The sequence below is a fragment of the Lonchura striata genome, chromosome 2, assembly GCF_050655825.1.
Source record: "Lonchura striata isolate lonStrDom1 chromosome 2, ASM5065582v1, whole genome shotgun sequence".
Lineage (NCBI taxonomy): Eukaryota > Metazoa > Chordata > Aves > Passeriformes > Estrildidae > Lonchura > Lonchura striata.
This window is the reverse complement of record NC_140704.1, coordinates 135812794-135834048: the sequence shown is the minus strand read 5'-3', so window position 1 is coordinate 135834048 and position 21255 is coordinate 135812794. Positions and strand designations below refer to the sequence as shown.

General features: G+C 37.7%; 2 protein-coding genes and 1 long non-coding RNA gene across 11 annotated transcripts in view; 2 read left to right on the top strand and 1 right to left on the bottom strand.

Annotated features, from left to right (window-relative positions):
• Window positions 1-187: 187 nt before the first annotated feature.
• FBXO43 (F-box protein 43) lies at window positions 188-8443 on the top strand. Of its 3 annotated transcripts, none has more exons than XM_085573908.1 (5): window positions 188-353; window positions 3427-4958; window positions 5806-5908; window positions 6721-6906; window positions 6997-8443. In XM_085573908.1, the coding sequence occupies exons 2-5, from the start codon at window positions 3475-3477 to the stop codon at window positions 7243-7245; spliced, it is 2022 nt and encodes a 673-aa protein (XP_085430034.1). In that variant the 5' UTR covers window positions 188-353; window positions 3427-3474; the 3' UTR covers window positions 7246-8443. The 3 variants fall into 3 exon arrangements, with proteins under 3 accessions (XP_085430034.1, XP_085430035.1, XP_021385134.2); XM_085573909.1 differs by having other exon boundaries at window positions 215-353; window positions 6823-6906; window positions 6997-7385; XM_021529459.3 differs by lacking the exon at window positions 188-353 and having other exon boundaries at window positions 3337-4958.
• A 10186-nt stretch (window positions 8444-18629) lies between these two features.
• On the bottom strand, window positions 18630-20320 carry LOC146768439 (uncharacterized). Its single transcript, XR_014953445.1, has 3 exons — window positions 20185-20320; window positions 19921-19991; window positions 18630-18756 (listed from the first exon to the last, which is right to left on the bottom strand). It is a non-coding gene; the product is annotated as an uncharacterized LOC146768439 (long non-coding RNA).
• Window positions 20321-20438: 118 nt separating this feature from the next.
• The window catches only part of RGS22 (regulator of G protein signaling 22), a 65790-nt gene continuing 64973 nt past the window's right edge, over window positions 20439-21255 (top strand). For 4 of the 7 annotated variants that reach the window (XR_014953443.1, XR_014953442.1, XM_085573900.1 and 1 more), the window contains exons 1-2: window positions 20439-20585; window positions 21186-21214. Coding sequence is in view for 5 of the 7 variants with exons in the window: in XM_085573900.1 (XP_085430026.1) it covers window positions 20561-20585; window positions 21186-21214 (54 nt within the window). In the remaining 2 variants the exon portion in view is untranslated. The remainder of the gene's footprint in view (window positions 20586-21185; window positions 21215-21255) is intronic. The other 3 variants (XM_085573901.1, XM_021529426.4, XM_085573898.1) reach the window with 2 other exon arrangements.

Sequence of the window (21255 nt, the reverse complement as noted above, 5' to 3'; positions counted from 1 at the left end):
GGACGTTGGCCTCTGCACAGCACTATATTCGGCTTCTACTTGAGTTACCAACATTTCTTTAACTCTGCTATTCTGACCTCCCTTATGCCTGCAAAATCTTGTTTTGCTATGATTTTCATGTTACTTGAAGCACAAGTTTGCTTAAATTTTTTTATACTGTAATATTTTAATTATCTTTTGTTCTCAGTTGTCCCATAGATTGCCTGAAGATGAAATTGCAAGCGTGAGATTTTCCTTTTGTTTCTTCAGCATGCTGCCTGAAAACTAATTTTCTAATCCTGGAAGACTTTGGGCTTTTGTTAAATGTGCGGTTAGTTTGACTGTATTTGAGGGAAATACTAATATTTTTAAAGGTAAGTGTGTGTATATGATTTTTTTTTTTTTTGGAGGGGGTGGGGGTATTAAGATTTTGGACAGCTGTCTTTAGCATTCAGTTTAAATCTCTATCAATATTTTTGGAAATAATATCTACTGGCAACATTTGCTAACTAACTGCAGTTGTCCAAAATTCAGCATGAAAATGAAGCCTCTATTCTTCTTATAGACTTGTGAAGATAATGCCCTCTTGTTATGACAGACTTCTTATAGGTCTTTGTCCTTACAAAAAGAAGAGCTATGCTCATGTGGTCCTTTACACATAGCATGAATAATTATCTGAAGTTCAGCAGTGTGCTGCACAGAGTTTTTGTACCTTTAAAAATATAGGAAAAAGTTATTTTCTGGTTCATGACAAAGCCTTTTCAGCCTATTGCCTAAAAGCATGGAATCATGGAATGTGTAAGATTGGAAGGGACCACTGGAGATCTAGTCCAACTTTCCTGCTTAAGCAAGGTCTTTAGAGCACATTACTCATTGTGTCCAAATGGCTTTTGAATATTTCCAGAGAAGAAGACCCCATGAGCTCTCTGGGCAGCTCTTTCAGTGTTTTGTCATCCTCACAGTAAAGAATTTTTTTTCTCATGTTCAGGTGGAACTTTCCATGTACCACTTTCTGCTCATTGCCTCTTGTGCTATCATTTGGCACCACCAGGAAGAGCCTGGCTGCATCCTTTTGGTACCCTCCCTTCAGATACTGATAGATATTGATAAAGTTCCTTCTCCAGGCTATACAGGCCCAGCTTCCTCAGTCTTTCCTTATAAACAGGTGTTCCAGTTCCCTAATCTCCATAGTTCTACTGGACTCTCTCCAGTATTTCTTTGTCTTTCTTGACCTGGAAAACTCTGAACTAGACACAGCACTCCAGGTGAGGCCTCAACAGGGCTGAGCAGAGAGAGGGTTAGGATAACCTCCCTTAACCAGCTGGCAATGCTTTTCCTAATGCACCACAGGGTATCCTTGGCCTTCTTGGGCACCCTGCTGGCTCATGGACATTTTGTTGTCCACCAGGACCTTCTCTGCAGAGCTGCTTCCCAGCAGGGCAGCCCCCAGCCTGTACTGGTGGTCCCCAGGTTCCTCAACAGGTGCAGGATCTGCATTTGCCTTTGCTGCGTTTCAGATGGTTCTCTGCCCATCTCTCCAGCCTGCCCAGGTCCTTCTGAAAGACTGCCTGGCCCTCTGGGGTATCGGCTGCTCCTCCCAGCTTTGTGCCACCAGTGAACTTGCTGAGGGAAGTGTCTGCACCTTTCATCCAAGTCACAGATTAATAAGTTGAACTATAGTGGGCCCAGGATCAACCGCTGGGGGACACCAGTACTTGGAGATCTACTAAAACATGGAGAAGTGATGCAAATGAAACATTAGATGCTATTTGGAGCTGTTCCTGCAGCAGCAAAGAAGTAATCTCTAATTCACTAAACACTAGCTTAAAGCTATGGCCTTGTATTTCCTATTTGTGCTGTCACTTGTTTCATTGTGTAAAACAGGGAACAAGGTAAAAGCAGAGACAGAAAACAAACAGGAAAGAAAGGTGCTTTATAGAGGTAATGAGAGAAGGGAATGAAGCATGCTAGACTTAAATTTGTTGTTGTCTTGGAATTATTTTCACATATCTGTCTTTGATAGAAGAGTTTTTCTCAGTTCTGTATGTGGATTTTTTTTGTTTAAGTCTGTTTGATTTCATACCGATACTAGCAAGATTGTGTATGTCTTTATACCAAGGTGTTATTCTGCTGTTTAATAGCCTTTTCCTTTTGAGCTTTTCTTGTTCCTGTCTTCTTACAGTAGAAAACAAAACAAAGCATTTTTTAAAAATATTGCAATCATCTTAAACAGTGTCTTCTGTATGGGTTAAAATACTAATTAATGACCCAAGATCATTAAAGAATCATTCTGCCTCATGTTTCTCAGGCACTTTGGGTTTCCATTGCTTGTATTTGGTGGCTTAGGTCTAGACTAAGACAGGACTGTTGGGATACTAGCAATAGCTTAGTATTTGGTGTTGAAACCACCTTTAAAGATTCCTACTTCTGCTTTGAAAGGTCACTTGATAATTCTAGGTTTTGTTCCAGAACATCAGTTCTAGAGGTAACATGCCACAGTAAAAGGTGCTGATTCAAATTCCGGAGTATTGCAACACTGATGTGAAGTACTTTGGTGTCTTTGAGAGCAGCCCCCTTGCTGCATTAGTCATAACATCATTTGTACAGTTACTGTGCATAGAAAGCAGTGACCCATTACAGTTAGGGTGGAGAAAGTCTGCAGTGTATAAGTGGCAAAAGCAAGCCTGTTTCCACACATCTTTTGTGTGCATTAGCCACTTCTAACCTTTCTAGGAAAATATATAGTAGCTCTTAAATTCTATGTACCTGGTGGGTGTGTGTATAGTCAGTAATTTTCTTTAAAATGTATGCCTTCAAAACACTCAGTTTACCTGTAGAGATGACCAAAAGCAGAGAGCTTCTTTACAAAATAACACTTAAATGTTAAAGTAGATAGAAAAGCACTTTTCACTTTGTAACTAGAGGTCAAATTCATTTCCTCTGGAGTATCTAAGGATCTAAATAATAGGGAGATTTCTAGACTTGTAACTTCATCATGAATCCTCTTATTTTAATTAAGGAGAAAGTGTATTTTGTCTAAATTCGCCTATTACCAGAGTTTCTGCTCATTCTTGAGTACTGAATTAACAGTTGCTGGATGAGCCAGGACAGTGCCAATAAAAATCTTGGCTCTACTGGAATGATGGGGAGTTTTGTTGCCAATTTCAGCACCAATTAGCTTCTAATTGCTGTATAGCTTATTTGAAGAGCTTTTCCACACATGAGGACTGCCAGGTTAATTAGCTGACTGGAAATATGTTTGATTTGTGTCACAGTATAATATGCATTTTAATCACTCATTCTAACAACCTACTTTTGTGTTTACATATAAGCTGTACTGAGACTAATGACAATACTTTTGTTATGACTGTTATCTTGATAGACTTACAGAAGGCTTTCTTTCTAATCTGACGGGGTTTTGGTGACTGCTTTTATTGTTTGTTTCAGAAACAACAGTGGTATCTTTATTTAGAAAGTCAAAGTGTCAAGCAGAAGATGTCGGACAGTCATCTAGTGAGGTTCAATATTCTTGAAAGAAATAGATTAACACCTCCCAGGAGCAACTTTAAATACTCAAATTTTAAAGACACATATTGCACTTCAGCATTTCTGGACAGCAGGTGCAACGAGTCAGTAAAAGATCCTGACTCAGAACGTGAAGAAGTACAGAGTGTAGCAAGTGTATCATTGCTACAGGAGCATTCTGAGCACATCCATCCAAGTGCTGCCTTTCCTGCGTCACCATCTATTGAAAAAGAATTTAATTCTATCTCCTTATCAGAAGAAAGAGAAGCAAATAAAAGTGAAGATTTTTTTGAAACTCCTAAATCAAGTAGAAAAGGCTCCTCACTACGCAGGAGGTTGCTTTTACCCAATACTGTCAAAGCTGGCACAACTGTAGGATGCTATGAAAGACAACTTAGTTCTTCAGGAAGCATCAGGAAAAAAATATTCTCTTGTGTTTTGAGTGCTGAAGAAAAACTTTCACAAATTGCTGCATATTCTCCAAAAGATAAAGGTTACCAACCTCTGACAGCTAGCATTTCAGAACCTGAGAACTCTAATCCTGATTCTCCAAAATGGAGGCTCTCCTTTTCACAGCAAAGGACTTCTACAGTAGAGGAGTCCCAGTGTAAGGACCCCTTATTGTTAGAATCAGAAAGTTTATCTCCAATTCAATGGAAGGATGTCACTGCTAGTAACACTAATGAATTTAATGAAAATGTTCTTATGAGTATTAGAGATGGGGTGCTTAGGACTCCTACTTACAGTAGGAGTAGCCTCCCTGAGGCCAGTGAGGGTAAATACCTGACTTCTATCACCAGTCCTGTAGAGAACTCAAACTTTGGACTATGTGATATAAACTCTCCCCCTGTTAAGATAGCAAATTACCCAGATCTTTCAACGCCTGAAGATAGTGGATATAATTCACTTCCTTTGGACAAATCAGGAGACTCATTGTCTGATTATGAGGGATCTTTCCAAGAGCTCTTCCAAAAGCACAAAGAAGATTCCAAAACTTTAGACAGTAAAAGAAAGACAAGAAAACTTGAGCGAGTCAGAAGGTTATCCACGCTTCGGGAACTAGGCTCCCAGTCAGAGACAGAAGATAATCATGGCAGTCCTACTTCAGTGCATATATTAACAAAAGAAAGAGGCTTTGTCAGTGAAGATCATGAGTTAGTTCTAAAAGAACAGCTGAGTGGAGACCTGGTTGTAAGTCATGGAGATCTCTCAAGAACTCCAGCTCTGAAAATAGTTCATGAAATTTGCTTGCAAAGACAAAGATTGCACCAAAAGCAAATCTCAGAGAATATTGATGGAACAGAAATATTTGCATTGGATAATGTTCTTCCTGGACTTATTGGCAAGAAAATGGGCCTTGAAAAATTAGACATTTTAACAGAATTGAAAGATAGAAATTTAAAACATGTTCTTGCTATAGTTCTAGGTGCTTTGACAGTAGAAAGTCTATGCAGGTAAGCACTATTGCTTCACACACACAAAAAAAGGGAATAATATTTGCTTCTGCAAATGAATTAGAATAAATTCTGGAATACTGTGTGTTGTCAAAACTTGTTTCTGAAAAAATGAGAAGTTTTCTCACCGTTAAGTAGGTCTTTCTGTGTAGATCTAAAAATAAATAGGGGCATTAAAAAGCTAAAAAAAATGAAAAATTAGTGAACTCAACACTAAATCACAATACTTGTAAATTTAAAAATATATCAAAAATTACTTTAAGCCTAGAAAGCAATTTATCCTCATTACAAGTTCCCAATAGTGCATAGCACTCAAAACAAATTTTCTAGAATCTTTATTGTGTATTTTATTTCCTCAGTTATTTCTAAGTGCAAAGATGCTCAAAGAATTTTGATTCATGAGTAATCTTCTTGAATAATTTCTAATTAATAGGAACTGTTACATTTCAGACAACGATCTTGATTTCTTTGTTGTAAGAAAGGGAATGGATGAATAGATCAAAGTCTAAGGGCACAGATATTTTCAGAACTCTTAACACAAATGTAACTAGAAACAATCTTGGTAAGTGGCTTATATGGAGGAAGAAATGAATTTATTTTCTAAGTTAAAAATATGCTGTGCTATTAATGTTGGTATTGTTCTTTAGACTCTTCTGTTACACAGTGATATGTAAAATATGAGACCTGTGTTTCATAACAAAATAAAGAACTAGGCTATAGCAACAGTCTGTAAAATGACCAAGAGTATATGAAACCATGCAAAAATCTTTACCAGCTAGTCTTGCTAACATTACTTCTGCACCACTTGAAAAATACTGAAAGTGGATAAATTTTTTATTTGTTCCAGCATTTGGAAAGTAAGCAAAAGCTGGCGTGAAATCATTGTACAAGACAGAAGTGCAGATAAGAGAAGAAAGTTGTACACAAAACAGCTGAAAGAAGCAGCTCGGGTAAGGTAATTCTCAAAGGTGATTTTTTTAAAATGTGAAAGAAGATAGAAGGAAGGACAAAACATCTTATAAAGCTACCAAAAAGTAATTGATAGAGAGTTCCAAAATGAGTAGGTGATGGATTCTAACAGGAGAATGTAATGGCTCTCACTGCTTTTCAGTTGTCTGCAGTTTGAGTACTTGTCTTTCAATCATGTAAGACTCTTACTTACCCTCCTGCCCTTTCTTGAGAATCCTGTAGGATTTCTTGACTAATTCTAGCTTTAGATTTTAAACTCTGCTTATACCGTTGTGCCATGCTGTTCCTCTTTGTCCATTTCACTCTGGTCTGCAGTGCTGTATGACCTGCCCTACACTACTTCCAGATTATTTTCAGGACTGCTTGCGTCACAGTGTCACGGTGTATTTGCGAACATCAGAAGGATATGTAGAAGGCTTTTAAGGGGCATCTAAAGAAATAAGCATATTAATAGCAGTATATTTTTTCAGACCTTCCACATGATACATACACCTTCCACATGCACACTTGTTCTTGAGATGTCCTAATTCACAAACATGAGCACCAGTAGAGTGTGCTGAAAGACAGTTGGCTTTTTATCCTGCTCATGAGACTTTGTTTTTGTTCTCTCTCTCTTGATCCCTTGCTAAATATAAACATTTAATGGTAAATACTTGTGATATATATATAATATTATTTTCTTATGTGTTGTTGCAGAGGGAAAAGGCACAAACAAGTAAAATCTAGATGTCAATCCTAAATGAAATAAAATCCTAATTTCTCCTTTTTTTGTTAAATAATTATAAACTAACAGGAATATTTATTGAAGGCTGAAGATGCTGCTACAAGACTTAATATTCTCAATAGATCGGCTCTAAGGCCTGTTCAAGCTCAAGCCAGAACTCCTATTTTACAGACACCACCTTCACACACTGAACTTACACCTAGGAGATGCAGTTCTGTTCCCCACTCAGCTAGTAGGCAGGAAGAATACATGAAAGTAGGTATCTAATAAATGCTTCATTTTAAGTTTTTAGAATGTTTTCATTTACAAGAATAAATACCTCTTTTCTCTCTCCTCTTGCTACAGGTTGCTAAAACTCTATTCACTGATGAAGCTCTAAAACCCTGTCCAAGATGTCAATATCCTGCTAAATATCAATTAGTAAAGAAACGGGGACTATGTAGCAGAGAATCGTGTGCATTTGAATTCTGTATTTTATGTCTGCATGCATTCCATGGGTCAAAAGAATGTAATAGTTTATCTGCAAAACGGAAGAACAAAAAAGATGCTCCACCAGGAAGTGCACAAAGCAAAAGAAATTTAAAAAGGCTTTAAATTTGTAAAGCATGTAACTCCCTACATTTAACTCTTTTTCCTCTTCCCCTAAATTCCTAATCTTGTTCCTACTCTTCCGAAAGGTATGCATTTTGAAAGTATCATCCCATTTGTTCTTGCTGACTTACCAAGATAACCTCTCATGTATATATCCCAATTAACATAGTATAATTTTGTTTTTAAAAAAATGAACATTGAAAAATATTTTATGTTTTGTTTTACCTGTTGTGTAGTAGGTAGAAACTTACATCTTAATTTTTAAATAAAGTGTCTTAAAGGTAATCTTTAATATTTAGCTTAAATAGCCTCATTGATGTTTAAAAATGTTATTCTTGTCTTAAAGACAAATTAAAGAAAATATTTCTAAAAAAGTCTTTGAAATTTATTTATTCATTTTAAATTACAGTAAATATTTTTAAAATGTCTCAAATTGCGAAACTACATTTGCAAAAATGCTTCTATTAATATGGATGGTAAAATGTCAAAACTAATATATTAGTTGTCTGAATTTTTTATTGCAATAATTAATTTGTTGCTCTCTTAGGCTCTGAATTCAATAGAATAGTAATTTATAAACTAAACTGATGCTCTGTGGATATTCTGTTGTACTGAGTTTTACAAAGTTTTTGTCTTGAAAACTTCGGGTGATACCGTGTATATTCAGGTATCTGAAAATGCTGTGGCATCGCCTTTGCTGTTGTGAACTTTCCTTGAAGCTTAATCTGATTTGACCTCAGCTCCCAGATACTAGGTCACCTTCACACTTCTACTTGAGCAAAAGGATTGTCTACAGCTGAGAATCACTCTATCTCTAGATTTAATAAAGGAAATTGAGGCACTTTGCTCTTGAACTAAATATGCTGATCCCTTCTAGAAAACTAACTCAATCTGTCTCTTGGACCTCAAAAAATTTTTGTGTGGTTTTGGTGTGTATCCTAGCAATTACAAACAACTTGAAATACAGGTGACAGAAATGGATACAGTACTTCTATGAAGATATAATATCAATTAACTTCTATAATAATATTGTCCCACTTGTCCTTTCAAAAAGCTTGTTACAAGCATCTTGCAGAACTCTTGTTGTCAGCTGGCATTTATGTCCCACTCTCCCTTTGATGTCTTTTGTGTTATTTTTTTTGATGGCTGTGTGTGTTTCTGGGTAAGCCTTAACACTGAGGTTTTTTTAAAAAGTCAGATTAAAAAAAAAGGAGAAAAATTTTCAAGTAAATCATAGGCTTCATATTTGCCTCTTCTAATATTTATTCACACAGCCCTTTATTTTTAGTGTCTAAAAATTACAAACTTATTTATTTTTACAAAATCTGTGGATGTTTAAGCCAAATGGATCAGGATAATAACTTCAGGATGTTCTAGAAACACCACTTCTTATTTCTCACCTCTGACTGTTGTAATTTGATTAGTACTTTTACCATTCTTGTTTTTTTGTATAGTAGTTTCACATAGCATTTGGAAGGAGGAGAGACAACATGGTTAATAAAATGGTAAGGAAATTTTAACACTAACTCTATTAACTAAGTGTTATCATTAAAGAAGTCAACCCAATATATCTGGCAGAAGATCATGTTTATTGCATTAATATAAGTATCAACACTTTAATTCCATATTTATGTTTGTATTTCCTAAGCCTTTGCCCTGTTCTTAGGTTAGACTGGTAGCAACTTGAAGGCTGCTCAGTCTATTCTAAGGGAACAATCGAGGAAAAGGATTTGCGGGCAAGGTAGGGAATACAGAGGTATGTGCACATAGGTTTGATTTAGGAAGAAGGGCATTCATTATAGAGGAGACTGTGAGTGGGACAATGGTTAAATGACTTGATTTATTTAACATTTGTATTTCTTTAATTGTTTAGAGCTTTAGATGTTCAAGGTTTACTTAAAAGTTAATTGGGTTCAAAGAACCATTGGATTTGTTCTTTATTCCTTTAGTATATAGTAACTACTTTCTTTAGAAATGCTTAATACTTTCTATTAAAGGTTAAAATGAGCAGTTTTCTAGACAGGAAGTTATATTACCCAAGAATCTGAATGTATGTCATTTATCTTTATAAAAATTTGGATTAGTTTTGTTTCTTGCTGTTGAATTACCAAATAAAGTAGGGGATGGTAGTCAGTGCAATGCAGAATAAGTATGGCATGTCATAAAACTTCAGACTGCTAATGTCATCACTGCTTGTTACCGTTGCTAAATACCAATATCTCTAAAATGTCTCAATTAAAAAAAAAAAAAGCTTTAAGTGAGTTTTTTAAATTCATGGGGAAGTTATGATAGGCAGTGAGAGTATCTAGCTCACCTCACTGTGGAGTGTGGCAGCAAAATCCAGAAATGCATGGGGTTCAATAGTTCTGAAAGTATTACTGAAATAAGTACCTTTGAGTGGAAAACCATACAGGAACTCAGTTCTCAGTTTAAGAATTAGTTATTATGTATATTTTCCATTTGAGAAAATTTGGTAAAGAGTTGTGTTAGTTTTCCAAAGAGTATAGAGGAGACAGTAAATTTGATCTGGTACAGGCATTGTTTGTTTTTAAAGGTGGTATTGATGTCTACAGTAGCCATTCAAGAAGGAGAAGCTTGAAAGGAAAAAAAGCACCTTAAGTCCTATTTCACAATTTTAAACATTTTTCCCTTCTTCTGGTGTATTTAGAAGTTGCTTGGGGTTTTTTTCTTCTAAATTCATCTCACAAAAATGTCTTCTTGAATTGCATCTCTTGCTCAATTGGGTCTATCACAAATGTAATCTGGTGATCACAGAAGTACTCTGTGCTCTGCTGTCTGAGTGAAATGTGTTCTCTGTGGTTGTCACTCCTATATCAGAGGTGGGGGGAGTGAGAAGCCAGACTTCTCATCTCTGGGTAAATGTATTCTTTATGGCAGTGATGATTAAAAAAAAATTAAAAATAAAATTAGCTTTATTCCTTGACACAAGGGAGAAATAAAGTAGTGATATGTTATTCTTTACCCACACATTAATAGAACACAAGGTCTATTATGGCTATCTAATAGTCTCTAATAATTTGGGTGAAAGGAATCAAAGCACTTTAATTATATGATTGCTTTATTGACAGAATTTAAGTATTTGGGGTAGGAGAGTGGCAGGAAAGAGTCCTTGTTAGTGTGCTTTTTTCCCCTCTATACTGTATCTCTCAATTAATCTCCATCACATATCACAAAGATATATGACTGAATTTTGATGAAACAGCAAAGGAGAACCTAAGTTCTCCATCTAAAAAACAAACACCCAACACAACATGAAACAAACACTCCAGCACGCAAACACTATCCCTAAACCCCCAAACACTATCCCTCACCCCACATCTCTTCCAACAAAACAAAAAACTCAAACAGAAAACAGCTTACGAATATCAGGGAATCTAGGGATTTTGTTTCTTTTTCTACTGTGCCAAATTAATTATTGGAGACCCAAGGGTCAGGTGCTAGCACAGATAAGGAGGATGCAAAAGTACTCCTAGAGTAGAAATGACAATGATCAAAAGTATTCTAAAATGTCCTGCCCACTGTTATTCTCCAGCTCAAGATTTCTTCTTACAACTGACAACAGATTGTTGGAAAAGGAGGAGTGAACCGTCTTTCCCTCTGGAACGTGGGGATAATGTTCAAGATAACATTTGGGTTAGTATTGGGCTGCTGTAAATCTTATTTTTGCAATCCTCATTTCCCTTCAGACAGACATGATCTATATAGTGGGAGGAGTGGCATTGCCTAAAAATGCCCAGGGAATGAATTCAGTTTTCTGACCACGATGGTTTGAGCCAGAGCTGTGGGTTTAAGTTCCAAAATAGAATTATTGGAAGTAACCTTTTGCTGCTGACAGATGTTACTGCAAGAATTTTACTTCATAAATCTTTTTTTTGGAGCAGCAACCATAAACCTCAAGTGGTTTGTGAAAAGGAAATTGAAATTACTTAAGTCTCTGATCATTCTTTCCTTGGTGACAAGTATGGAAGAGCTTAGGCAAAAAATGGTTATAAATCTTTGGAATTGTTTATAGGCTAGGGAATCTTACTATGTTTTATCACTAAAGAGCCAAAAATTATAAAAAAAATTTGGTCATTAAATTAAGTAGCTCAACGCCATATGTCAGCTCATTTTCCTATTTCATGTATTGGTTACTCTTTGAAACACCTTTGGCCTCCTTTGAGGCCATGCTGATAAATTTTAATACAAGAAGTAGTTTCTTTTATTTCTATTTTTATAGGCACATGAAGAAATACAGCAGTGTCAGATTAGAAAGGCACTCCTGGAGTCTAGTCCCAAGCTCTCATGTCAACTCATCAAGTTCTGCCTTAAAACTGGTTGGAATACTGTCCCATTACTATGTTGGTGACCTACTCCAGATTGCTCTACTAGTCACTTAACCAGCTGCCTTTTTTTAGCATTGCTATTATAATATCTATTCTGTATATCTCATCCTTCCCTTAGACTATTCTTCCCCAATATTATGATTGTTCTTTCACTGACAAAAATCCTCAGAATTTATCTCATCTCTTAAGACAATCCAACAACATATGTTGTGTCTAACAACTCACTTTTTCCACTAGAATCTATTCTTTGATTCAATTCACGCAGTATTCCAAGTGAAACTTCCTCAAGAACTAGAATAATGCTATGGCTTTCTTTACAATAAATACTTTGACCAACACGTACTAAAGATAAGCATTCCTTGTATAGGTCTTCTGCACAGTTGCAGTTCAGTCACTTGGTGTAGTACTCCCACATTCTTCTCACAAATTTTGAAAAGATCCAAACTTTTTTCCATTAATTTCTACTTAAGTGTGTAATCTCAAACTTCATTCTCCTAAGCTTCAGGCTTTTTTATTTCTCTCCTTGAGTCTTGTGATGATTTAGTATTTGATGTGATTATATTTTTACAGGTGTAATTTTTTTGTCTTTACTGAATCTTACGGGATTTTTTGATGCAAAATATCTCACAGGTTCTGTTACCACTTGTCAGATGCCACAGCAGAACCTAACTGCTTTTTGGGAACAACGTGTTTATTTTTAGTTAAACAAAAATAAAGCTTGTTTTCATTTCCTTACTTTCTGAGCTCTGATTAGTGGAAATACCTATTAAAAAGAGAACACATTCTTTCTCTTTGACAAGCTTCTGGAGAGTGTTAGAACTTACACAAACTTGTCAGAAGTAAGACCTTATTGAGCTGGGTGCTAATGGATGAGTAGTAATGAGAGCAGCTCTTCACCTGAAAATATTGATGGAATGACATTTTTAATGAACTTAGAAGCACTGTCAAACACTCAAAGTTTCATGTAAAAGTTGACTTCTGACTTGAAGACTGGAGTTCAAGTGTTAAAAGCCCCTCTAATTCCCCCTAGACCCGTGCTTTAACACTCATTCTGAAAGCAATTCTGCAACAGTGCTTGTGTCTTAATTCTGTAGGCCCATTTAATCTCTCTGTAGGAAAATGGCATGTGGAAACCATGCATGTATTTCAGCTGCTGCTTTTCACCCTGGACTCAGTGAAAAACCTATTTCCATAAACTACTTGAACTTAAATATTGTGCCATAATTAGAACCAGCTGAAATGGTAGAAGGATAATAACTGGGAAAAGAGGGACAGCTAGTTGGAAAGCAGCAGTACCCTAGATAAGTGGCGGACTCCTCCCTTGTGTTTACTGAGCAGACACTAAAGTTCCTAAAGTCCCGAACTGGGTGTAATACATTATTAGGGGCCTGACCAACACATCACCTACAAGTGCTTTGTTCTGCCAGGACTCAGTACCATGGTACCCAGCCTATATTTAGACCACTGGGCTACAAAATGAAATTTTCCTCTGGTTTGAATACATCACGTTTTCCTGGTGCACATTTTGGTAGATTAGATGCTCTCGAGATGGTGGCCATAGCAACATTTTTGGCTTTAGAAAATGAGTTCTCCTTGTGTTGCAAACATTCTCTTTTGAACAGATTTGTACAAAAGCAGCACTCTCATGAATGTTGCAAGTTTAGTCTTAATTTTTCTTTATCCTTTTGCCCTTGTATACTCTGTTGTGATGTACAAAACCTACTACTGTGATGCAGTTACTTTTCAGCATTTCTGCTGAAAGTGTTTCTATTAAGAAAATGTTCAAGACTCTGTATAGGCATAATATAAGAAAGTACAATGAGTTCCATTTTCTTCTCTAAACTGAAATGCTCACTGGGACATTGTTTAAGTTCCCATTCTGGATAAATAATGCTCATAAAGTAGTCCAGGGAGAATGTTATCAAGACAGAATGGATACAAATAAAACAAACTAATTCTTGAAATTATTTGCTCAGTTAACTTACTTAATGTGAAACTATCTTAAGGTTGAACTGCTTTCCTCCCTAAAAATAGTCTTTAATTTCAAATGCTGATAATAAAATATCACAAGGGGGCACCAAAGGTTTTTCCTTACAGAACAGAACTCTAGTTTTCCTTCCCTCTTTAACCCACACATTAACTGAATGTTGCAAATGCAAAATATTTTGAATGGCTTAAAGCAGTGGTGGCCATAATTCCTGCCCCCAGGAGCTTCATACCAAAGCCTACAAGAGGAGTGGGCATCCTGGGAAGCAATGCTGATGGTATTACTTCTCTGGGGCCTCCTTTACAAGGTGAAGCTGTGCTGGGCCCACAGCCAGGTACTACGGCAACCAAGCTGATTGTGGAATTACAGACTGGCCTGAACAGTGCCTCCTGGCTCAGCTCCTCTCGCAGCCACAGACTTGGATTATCAGCGGCCTCTATGCCAGTCTGCAGTACAAAACTTAAGTCTTTCTCGCAAGTGTTGCAGTTGCAACGTTTGAGAATTTGTAGTTTCAGGAGGTGCAAGCTCTGGTCTTTATTCCCCAAGTAAAGAAAATATATTTGATAATAAAATTCAATATGGTTTTGTGAAGTATGAACACTGTACAAGTGCCTCCTCTATCATGATTTTTAAATGACCACAGGAAAAACATTGTATGCATTTTATTCATTAATTGATGTTCTTAAGGCATTAGTAAACAAGAAAGGGAAAACAATAACTTTTTTAAACTCAGATTGGAAAAGTCTAAGTATTCCCATGTAACACATTTGAAACTATGTCAGAATAACGGCATTTTAAATTTATTTTATTTTTAGTCTGCTTAATGAAGACTGGGTGAGAATTTGGTAACTTAAAGCATTCTTTATTTTTCAACTAGATACCCCTGGAGTCTAGGAGAGCAATAGGTAGTTAGCAAAGCAAAAAGCCTACATAAAAAGATGGCTTTTCTGAAGCATTATTGAAATCTTAAGGAGCACTTCTAGTTATCGATTCTCATACAATTCTCAGCACCTGTTCAGTAGACACTGCTGTGTTCTTGAAGTAGAGAAACATTAAATATTTTTCTTTTTTTCCCCCTACTTGTAGGGAGCGCTGTGCTCCAGGACGGTTTAGATGAATGGAGACGAGAGATCTCTGAAGGCTGCTCTTGGGATATAAGGTTTATTAGGGATGGGGAAAGGTCTTGCTTGGAGCTGCCAGACGCAGCACGTGGCAAGGCTTGAGGGGAAGGGAGAGACAAGAGGATGCTCTAGGAGAGGGTGGAAGTCCCAAGAGGGGGGAAGATCCAACAGGGCGTCTGGCCCCTCAGAGACCCCTTATCAGGGGGCTTCAAGGTGGGCTGGAACAAGGCTTGGGCAAATGGGGTTACAGGCACTTGATGTTTTAGGGGAGGGTACTGGTGTGGGATGAACCCTACATTTTGGGGGGTGAGATGGAACAGTCCACTCGACCCCTGGACCCATCCGTAGGCAAGGGCATTGTCCAGCCAGCAGGGAGGACTGTTCTCATCCTGGCTGTATTATTTATGAATAATTATATTTATCCATCCTTCCCAACACCTCCTGATTATTTTTTTTTGCTTGATCAGTCTCCCACTCTATTTCATTATAGACCTCTACAGCAGCAAGAGCAATGTAACAAAAATATGGGAACTGGTAGTCAGTGAGATGTTTTGTCTCAAACAGCTCTGCTGCTATCCAGATTTGATGATTCAGTAATATTTCACTTGGATAACTAAGCCAGGGAATCCTGGGTTTGGGGACTGCTGTTCACACCTGCTTAATAGCAAGAAAGGGAAGACATGCATGTGTTTAGTGTTTCTTGCTGGTATTTGACACCTACTGCCAGTAGATGATCTGCTAAAGGATGTTTGACATTATTGGTGTATGCTATTGCTATCTGCTGGAGCTTCTTCATTATGCATCTCGCATTGGACCTTTGGACTGGAACACCAGTTAAACCATGGTCAAGAAACTGACCTGTCATAAACCAAGCTGTGAGTAACCCCAGAAAAAAAAAAGTAATTAAATCTACTTGCGCTAGAAGTAGGAAGTAGAACTAGAAGTAGGAAGTGGTTGTACACTTGAAAAGTTTAAGTTAGGGCAGCCAAAATGTATTACAAACCATGACTCCAGTTTATCTACATGGAAAATAGATAATAGACAGTAACAATGCAATCTTTTGTACAGAGTGCCAAAACTTTGGATACATCCCATGACAGCGAGATCTCTGAGAAATAACCGTCACAGTTTCTTCTGATCTGTATCTATGTTTCAGCTGAAAGATATGCTACATTAACTGTAGTAGGGCTGCTAGCAAAAAATTCTCTCTGCCTTGCTGTAAACTTATGCACCATGTCAATGTTTTTATCTTGTACATGGTTTGATAGCTGTGGCTGTAGTAATTCTTTCCTGATTTTCATTGTCTTTGCAGAATTACTTTATTTCTAATGCTTTATTTCTAATAATAATTTCTAAATAATTTCTCTATTTCTATTTCTATTTCTAATAATTTTATTTAATAGTCCTGCTAAATAGTTTTTTCAATTAACTGTTAATTCTCCTTTACAAAATTAGGAAAGGTAGTGTGAAATTCTCCTAAAGCTCTAGGAGTTATGTCTTAAGACACTAACAGAAATTTATGAAGAACTCAGATGACTGCAGGTGTGTATGCAGGAGGCATGCATACTACCTGGCATGTAGGAAGAGTACAAATCTGTATCACAAATTGCAAAGTGATCCTTCCAAATTCCAGTTCATCTTCCAGGTATGTCTCTGTATCCCCCTAATGTTTTTCAAGACCCATATTAAGCAAATGGAAATCAAACTTTACTTAAAGCCTTTAAATTTGATACGACAACTCTACATTGTCCTGACAGATTAGGATTGCTATAGGAATCCTTGGGCCACTGGCAACATGGGCAAGAAGTATTCTCCAGTGACTATCCAAATAAAGACTTCTGTAGAAGTAAAGCTCCTTGGACTTCCCTCTGAAAGTCTCCTCCAGTTAAAGGTTTCTAATGTAGATAGCCCAAAGCTAAGTCCCATTTCTTCCTTTACTGTACTGAAGTAATAGATTTGTTTAGGTTGAAACTTAAGGCCATTTCCTCTTGTCCTATGACAGCCTGATACCTGTGAGAAGAGATTGACCCTCAACTCACTACACACAGCCTCCATTCAGGTAGTTGTACAGAGTGGTAAGGTTTCCCCTGAGCTTCCTTTGTTCCAGGATAAACAACTCCACCATCCTTGGCTGCTCCTCACAGGACTTGTGCTCTAAACCACTTCCCAGCTCCACTGCCCTTCTCTGGACACTCTCCAGCACTTCAATGACCTTGTAGTGAGGGGCTCAGAACTGGACGCAGCATTTGAGGTGTGGCCTCACCAGTGCTGAGTACAGAGGGATAATCAGTACGCTGGTCCTGCTAGCCACACTCTTCCGATATAGGCCAGGATGCTATTGACCTCTCTCTCCTATTTTATTTTTAACAATTGCTTTTAACCTAAACTATTTTTAGGAATATTATTTCTCTCCTTTTCCAATACTTTTGACTGCTCATATTTCCAACAACAGTTTCCTCAGGTGTTTGCACTAACTTTTTCTGACAGAATTGCATTAAACTGTGCCTGTACACTTGGGACTATCAGATTCAACACAGAGGCCGTACCATCATGACAGGCAGCCTCTGTGTTTTTGCCAAAAGAATAATTTAAGGCATTTAAGGGCCAGCTATCTGACACTGGACTTGTGCTTCTCTCTCGCGATCTGACTCCCAGTTTGGCACTTCTGTAGTCAATATTTAAATAGGTTTCCTAGCACCTGTTTTCAGTGCATGTGATTTCAGCTGCAAGATGCAAAACTAAAATCTCTGTGGTAATCATCTGAAAAAGAAACTATAGTTATCTTCAGTTGAAATAATTTTTCTGTAAAAGTATTTGGGTACTAAAGGTAACATGGCAAGAAATGCTCACTTATATTTGAGACAGGGTGTTTTTCTGGAAAGTCAATAGCTGTCCCTGAGTATCTCTCTAGAGCTGTATCTTCATTTTTGTTGTGAGTATTTGCTACCTTCTGAATGTGTAATTAATTATGTGAAAATTCATGACTTCACTATGACCACTGCCAGGAATCAAGCACAAGTTAGCATCTACAAACACAAGTGTGCATTTGAATTTAGTAAAGCAATCCAGTTTATGTTTTGTCTGTCCCTGAGTCCCAAGGAAGTTTGTTCATCCAGCAAACTGGCATAGCTTATATGTGTGGTTCTTTGCGAGCAAAGTTGTCTCAGAAATTTTGATCTACTTTGCCTGGATAATATTTTGAAATCTTTACCCTGACAGACGAATGGCTAAAAGCATAAATTACAGAGATTTGTGGAGGACAGATTAAATTCCTGACTGAAAGTTCAGTTCTTCAAATGGTTCTTCATAAAAAAGCAGAGGAGAGAAATGCCAATAGATATAAAGTGGACCAATTGATGTTTTCCTTCCATTTGTCTTCCAGTGCAGCCTCTTCCTGTGATGGTCTTCTAATAGATTACCATTTTCTAAAATTTCTAACAATTTTAAGCCTAGTTTTAGTGGTTTTTTGGGGTGTTTTTTTTGGTCTAATATTTTATGGGTATCTCCTTTTCTAGAACTTATTCCCCATCCTGCCTGGTCATTCATCTTTACTACAGGGTATGATGCTTTTTGGGATAGGTCACAGCTTTGACTATATTTATGAAGCATCCTGTAGGCCTGCAGGTCTGCTAAGCTAGATAATAATAAAATTAAAATTAGAGCATGGAAAGAAAAATGTGAAAAAGAAGGAAAATGAGCTTGATCTTTATATCTCAGCTCTGCTATCTGGTGAACTTTTAACTGGCAATGTAAAATCAGGACTGGAATGCACACATAAAAGGTATTTGACCTAAATGTGTGTTGTTAACTAAGATAATTAAAAAGTGATGATGACTGCTAATAGATTCTCCATGAAAGAGTACAATGTATATTTTCTGATTAGCTTAATCCTAAATGTAATCTTTGAAGCACATGGAAACAGCACAACGACCTAACAGTTTTATGACAAAATCTACCTGATGACAGAAGGATAGGAAAAGGACATTTTTAAATGTTATTTTTATTAATTGACTCACTTCCAAACTTCAGTTGTTTCTGAGGTGTCTTGCAGCTTCCACTTCTAATTAAAAAAAAAAAAGTAATTAATAATGTTTCTGTTGTTTTTTCTTCAAAAGCTGCAAGCAATTAGGGAGTATAGGAGAAAATTATACACTGCAGACTATGTTTATACCTACATCAGAAAGAAAGAGGGGCAGGGGGAAATGAGTGGAATGAACATTAGCTTAAACATTTAAAATCATATTAAGTAATTTGGTTATGAGACAATCCAGGCCCATAATACAATGGAGTGCAATTCTTCTGTCTGTTGGAAAGGTTTAACTTTGCATTTTATGGGCTGTTATGCATATTTCTCTTACCTATAGTAAATTTCTCTTACATTAAGTATACCTATTTGAAATATTTCATAGTGACAATAGAATATGTCTGCATACACACACAAGGAAACTCAATGTTAACTTTATGTTTGTCACGTCTTATTGAATAGTCTGCATACAGAGAATGTAAGAACATTTAATACTTCATCAGAATACTGATATTTAAATTGTCCATAGCTAACTTGTCTGAATCTTCATATTTTATTCTTTACTTATGTTGAATACGCTCTTCAGATACATATATGCGAAACTTTTGCCTGAAATATGTATCTTGAAGAACACTTATCCAGCTTATCTTTTAGGTCTTTGGAAATCCTTTTGTCCCCTTAAATAAGATCCCCTCCCCCACCTCTCCCAACCCAAACCATCCTTAAAAGCTAACCACACAGCTAACAATATTCCATTAAGACAATTAGAAGAAGTATCATTCTGGCATATAGCAGCTAGACTAGTGATTATGTTTGGGCAGGCATCCCCCAGAGTGGGAAAGCACATCTGGAGTAGAGAGTGGAAAATATGTGTTTCTAGGAGATGAAGCCATTTTCCCTGCTTCTATGGTAACAGATTTGGTGCTTGCTCATTATTAACACTCATCAGCTTCTGGACTTTAAGCTGCAGTCCCCAGGCATGTGCATTTGTTCTGTTTTTACTTACCATGGATTCCACCAAAGTCATGTACGAGTTAAAACATTTTTTTCGCAGTTGAGTGCTACAACTGGATATACTACTCTGCTCTGTGAAAGGGGGCACAAATGATAGTTTTCTGGGAAGGGCAAGGTCTTAGTGCCTTTTGGGCACTTCCTGAGTCTGATGATGGATTAGGCTTCTCAAAGGAGCCCTTCATGTACCTTGCATCCATGACACCTTGTCCAGCTGATCCCAGCGGGAGTTTTGCCAAGCTACTAAAAGCAGCACCGGTCTGGAAACAAGCAGCGGCAGAGAACCTTTGAGTGAACTTTCATGACAAACAATCCTGAAAGATTTATGCAGTTCTAGGATAAGGTACTTGCTAGGTAGGATGCTTTTCAGATCTTAGTTGTGAAACACCTAAATCCCTCTGAAATCCTCATATAGGATCCTGAATTCATTCTTTGCACACAGCTTTCACTGACCTCACCAGAAACGTGATTTTTTCTTACATGCGGGAGCCAAGGCAGAAAATAACATTCTGGGAGTGTTTCGTTTCATTCTGGCTACAAAGAATCCTCAGATTTCTGCTTCTCGGGGACCTCCTTTGGGACCGCCGTCCCCGGGGGAGCCCGGCCGGGCCGGGCGCCGCCAGCGCCGCGCTCGCAGCGCCATGGCAACGGCGCGGCGGCCGCAGGCCCGGCCGGGCCCCGCGGCCCCGGCGCTGCGCCCGCCGCTCCCGGCATCTCCCGGGCACGAGCCGCTCCCGCCGCTCCCCGGGACCGGTCTCGCCTGGGACTGATCCCGCGCCGAGCTCACCTGGGCAGGCTCGGCCCGGGCGGCTGCGGGTGCCGGGGCAGGATGCGCTCCAAGCGGCTGACCACCGGTACGTCCCCGGCCTGCGGGCCGGCTCCGCGCCGCACGGGGCTCGGGCACCACGGTGGCGGCCTCAGGCACAAAACGGCAGCGTTTAGAACTGACGGTGTAAACTTGCCCGGCAGAACTCATCACTGCGAAGAAAGAACTTTACTCCCCTCAGGAGGCATCACTAAAGACAGGATATTATCCTAGAATGAATGAGAGTTGATTATTCGGGAACACAATTGTATCTTTTTAATTTTATCACATGATTTGAAATATTTGCTGTCCAAAGCTTTGACAGTCTCATACAAATTCTGTATTTTCACCAAGCTTCTAGTTATTAGTTTTGCAGAGGACAGCTGACATGAAGTGAACAGATAGATATAAGAAATAATATATTTTTTAAATTCTTGATTTATATTTAAATAATTATTGTGATAGTTAATTTTTGCGCGGGTCAACATTACAGCATATGCTTAGTTTATTTTATTTCTTCAGACCAAGTTATTTTATTTCGGAATACCCAGGAGGGTTGTCATACCTCACTACTTTTTGTTGTATTGTAGTTAAACCAGATTAACTGTACTGTTTAGATGACATATGATATTTATTATCTTCTTTTCAGAACCTCCGTGTGTAACAGAAGAGATATTAGTAAGTATGCTTATAAGGCTTGGTCATTATTTTCATCATAC

What these genes read in the sequence shown, in the direction of transcription:
- FBXO43 (XM_085573908.1), top strand. Translation starts at nt 3,475, where the DNA reads ATGTCGGACAGTCATCTAGTGAGGTTCAATATTCTTGAAAGAAATAGA. An exon ending in AGCTGAAAGAAGCAGCTCGG is followed by an intron (nt 5,909 to 6,720) that starts GTAAGGTAATTC and finishes ATAAACTAACAG; the next exon opens with GAATATTTATTGAAGGCTGA. An exon ending in GGCAGGAAGAATACATGAAA is followed by an intron (nt 6,907 to 6,996) that starts GTAGGTATCTAA and finishes CTCTTGCTACAG; the next exon opens with GTTGCTAAAACTCTATTCAC.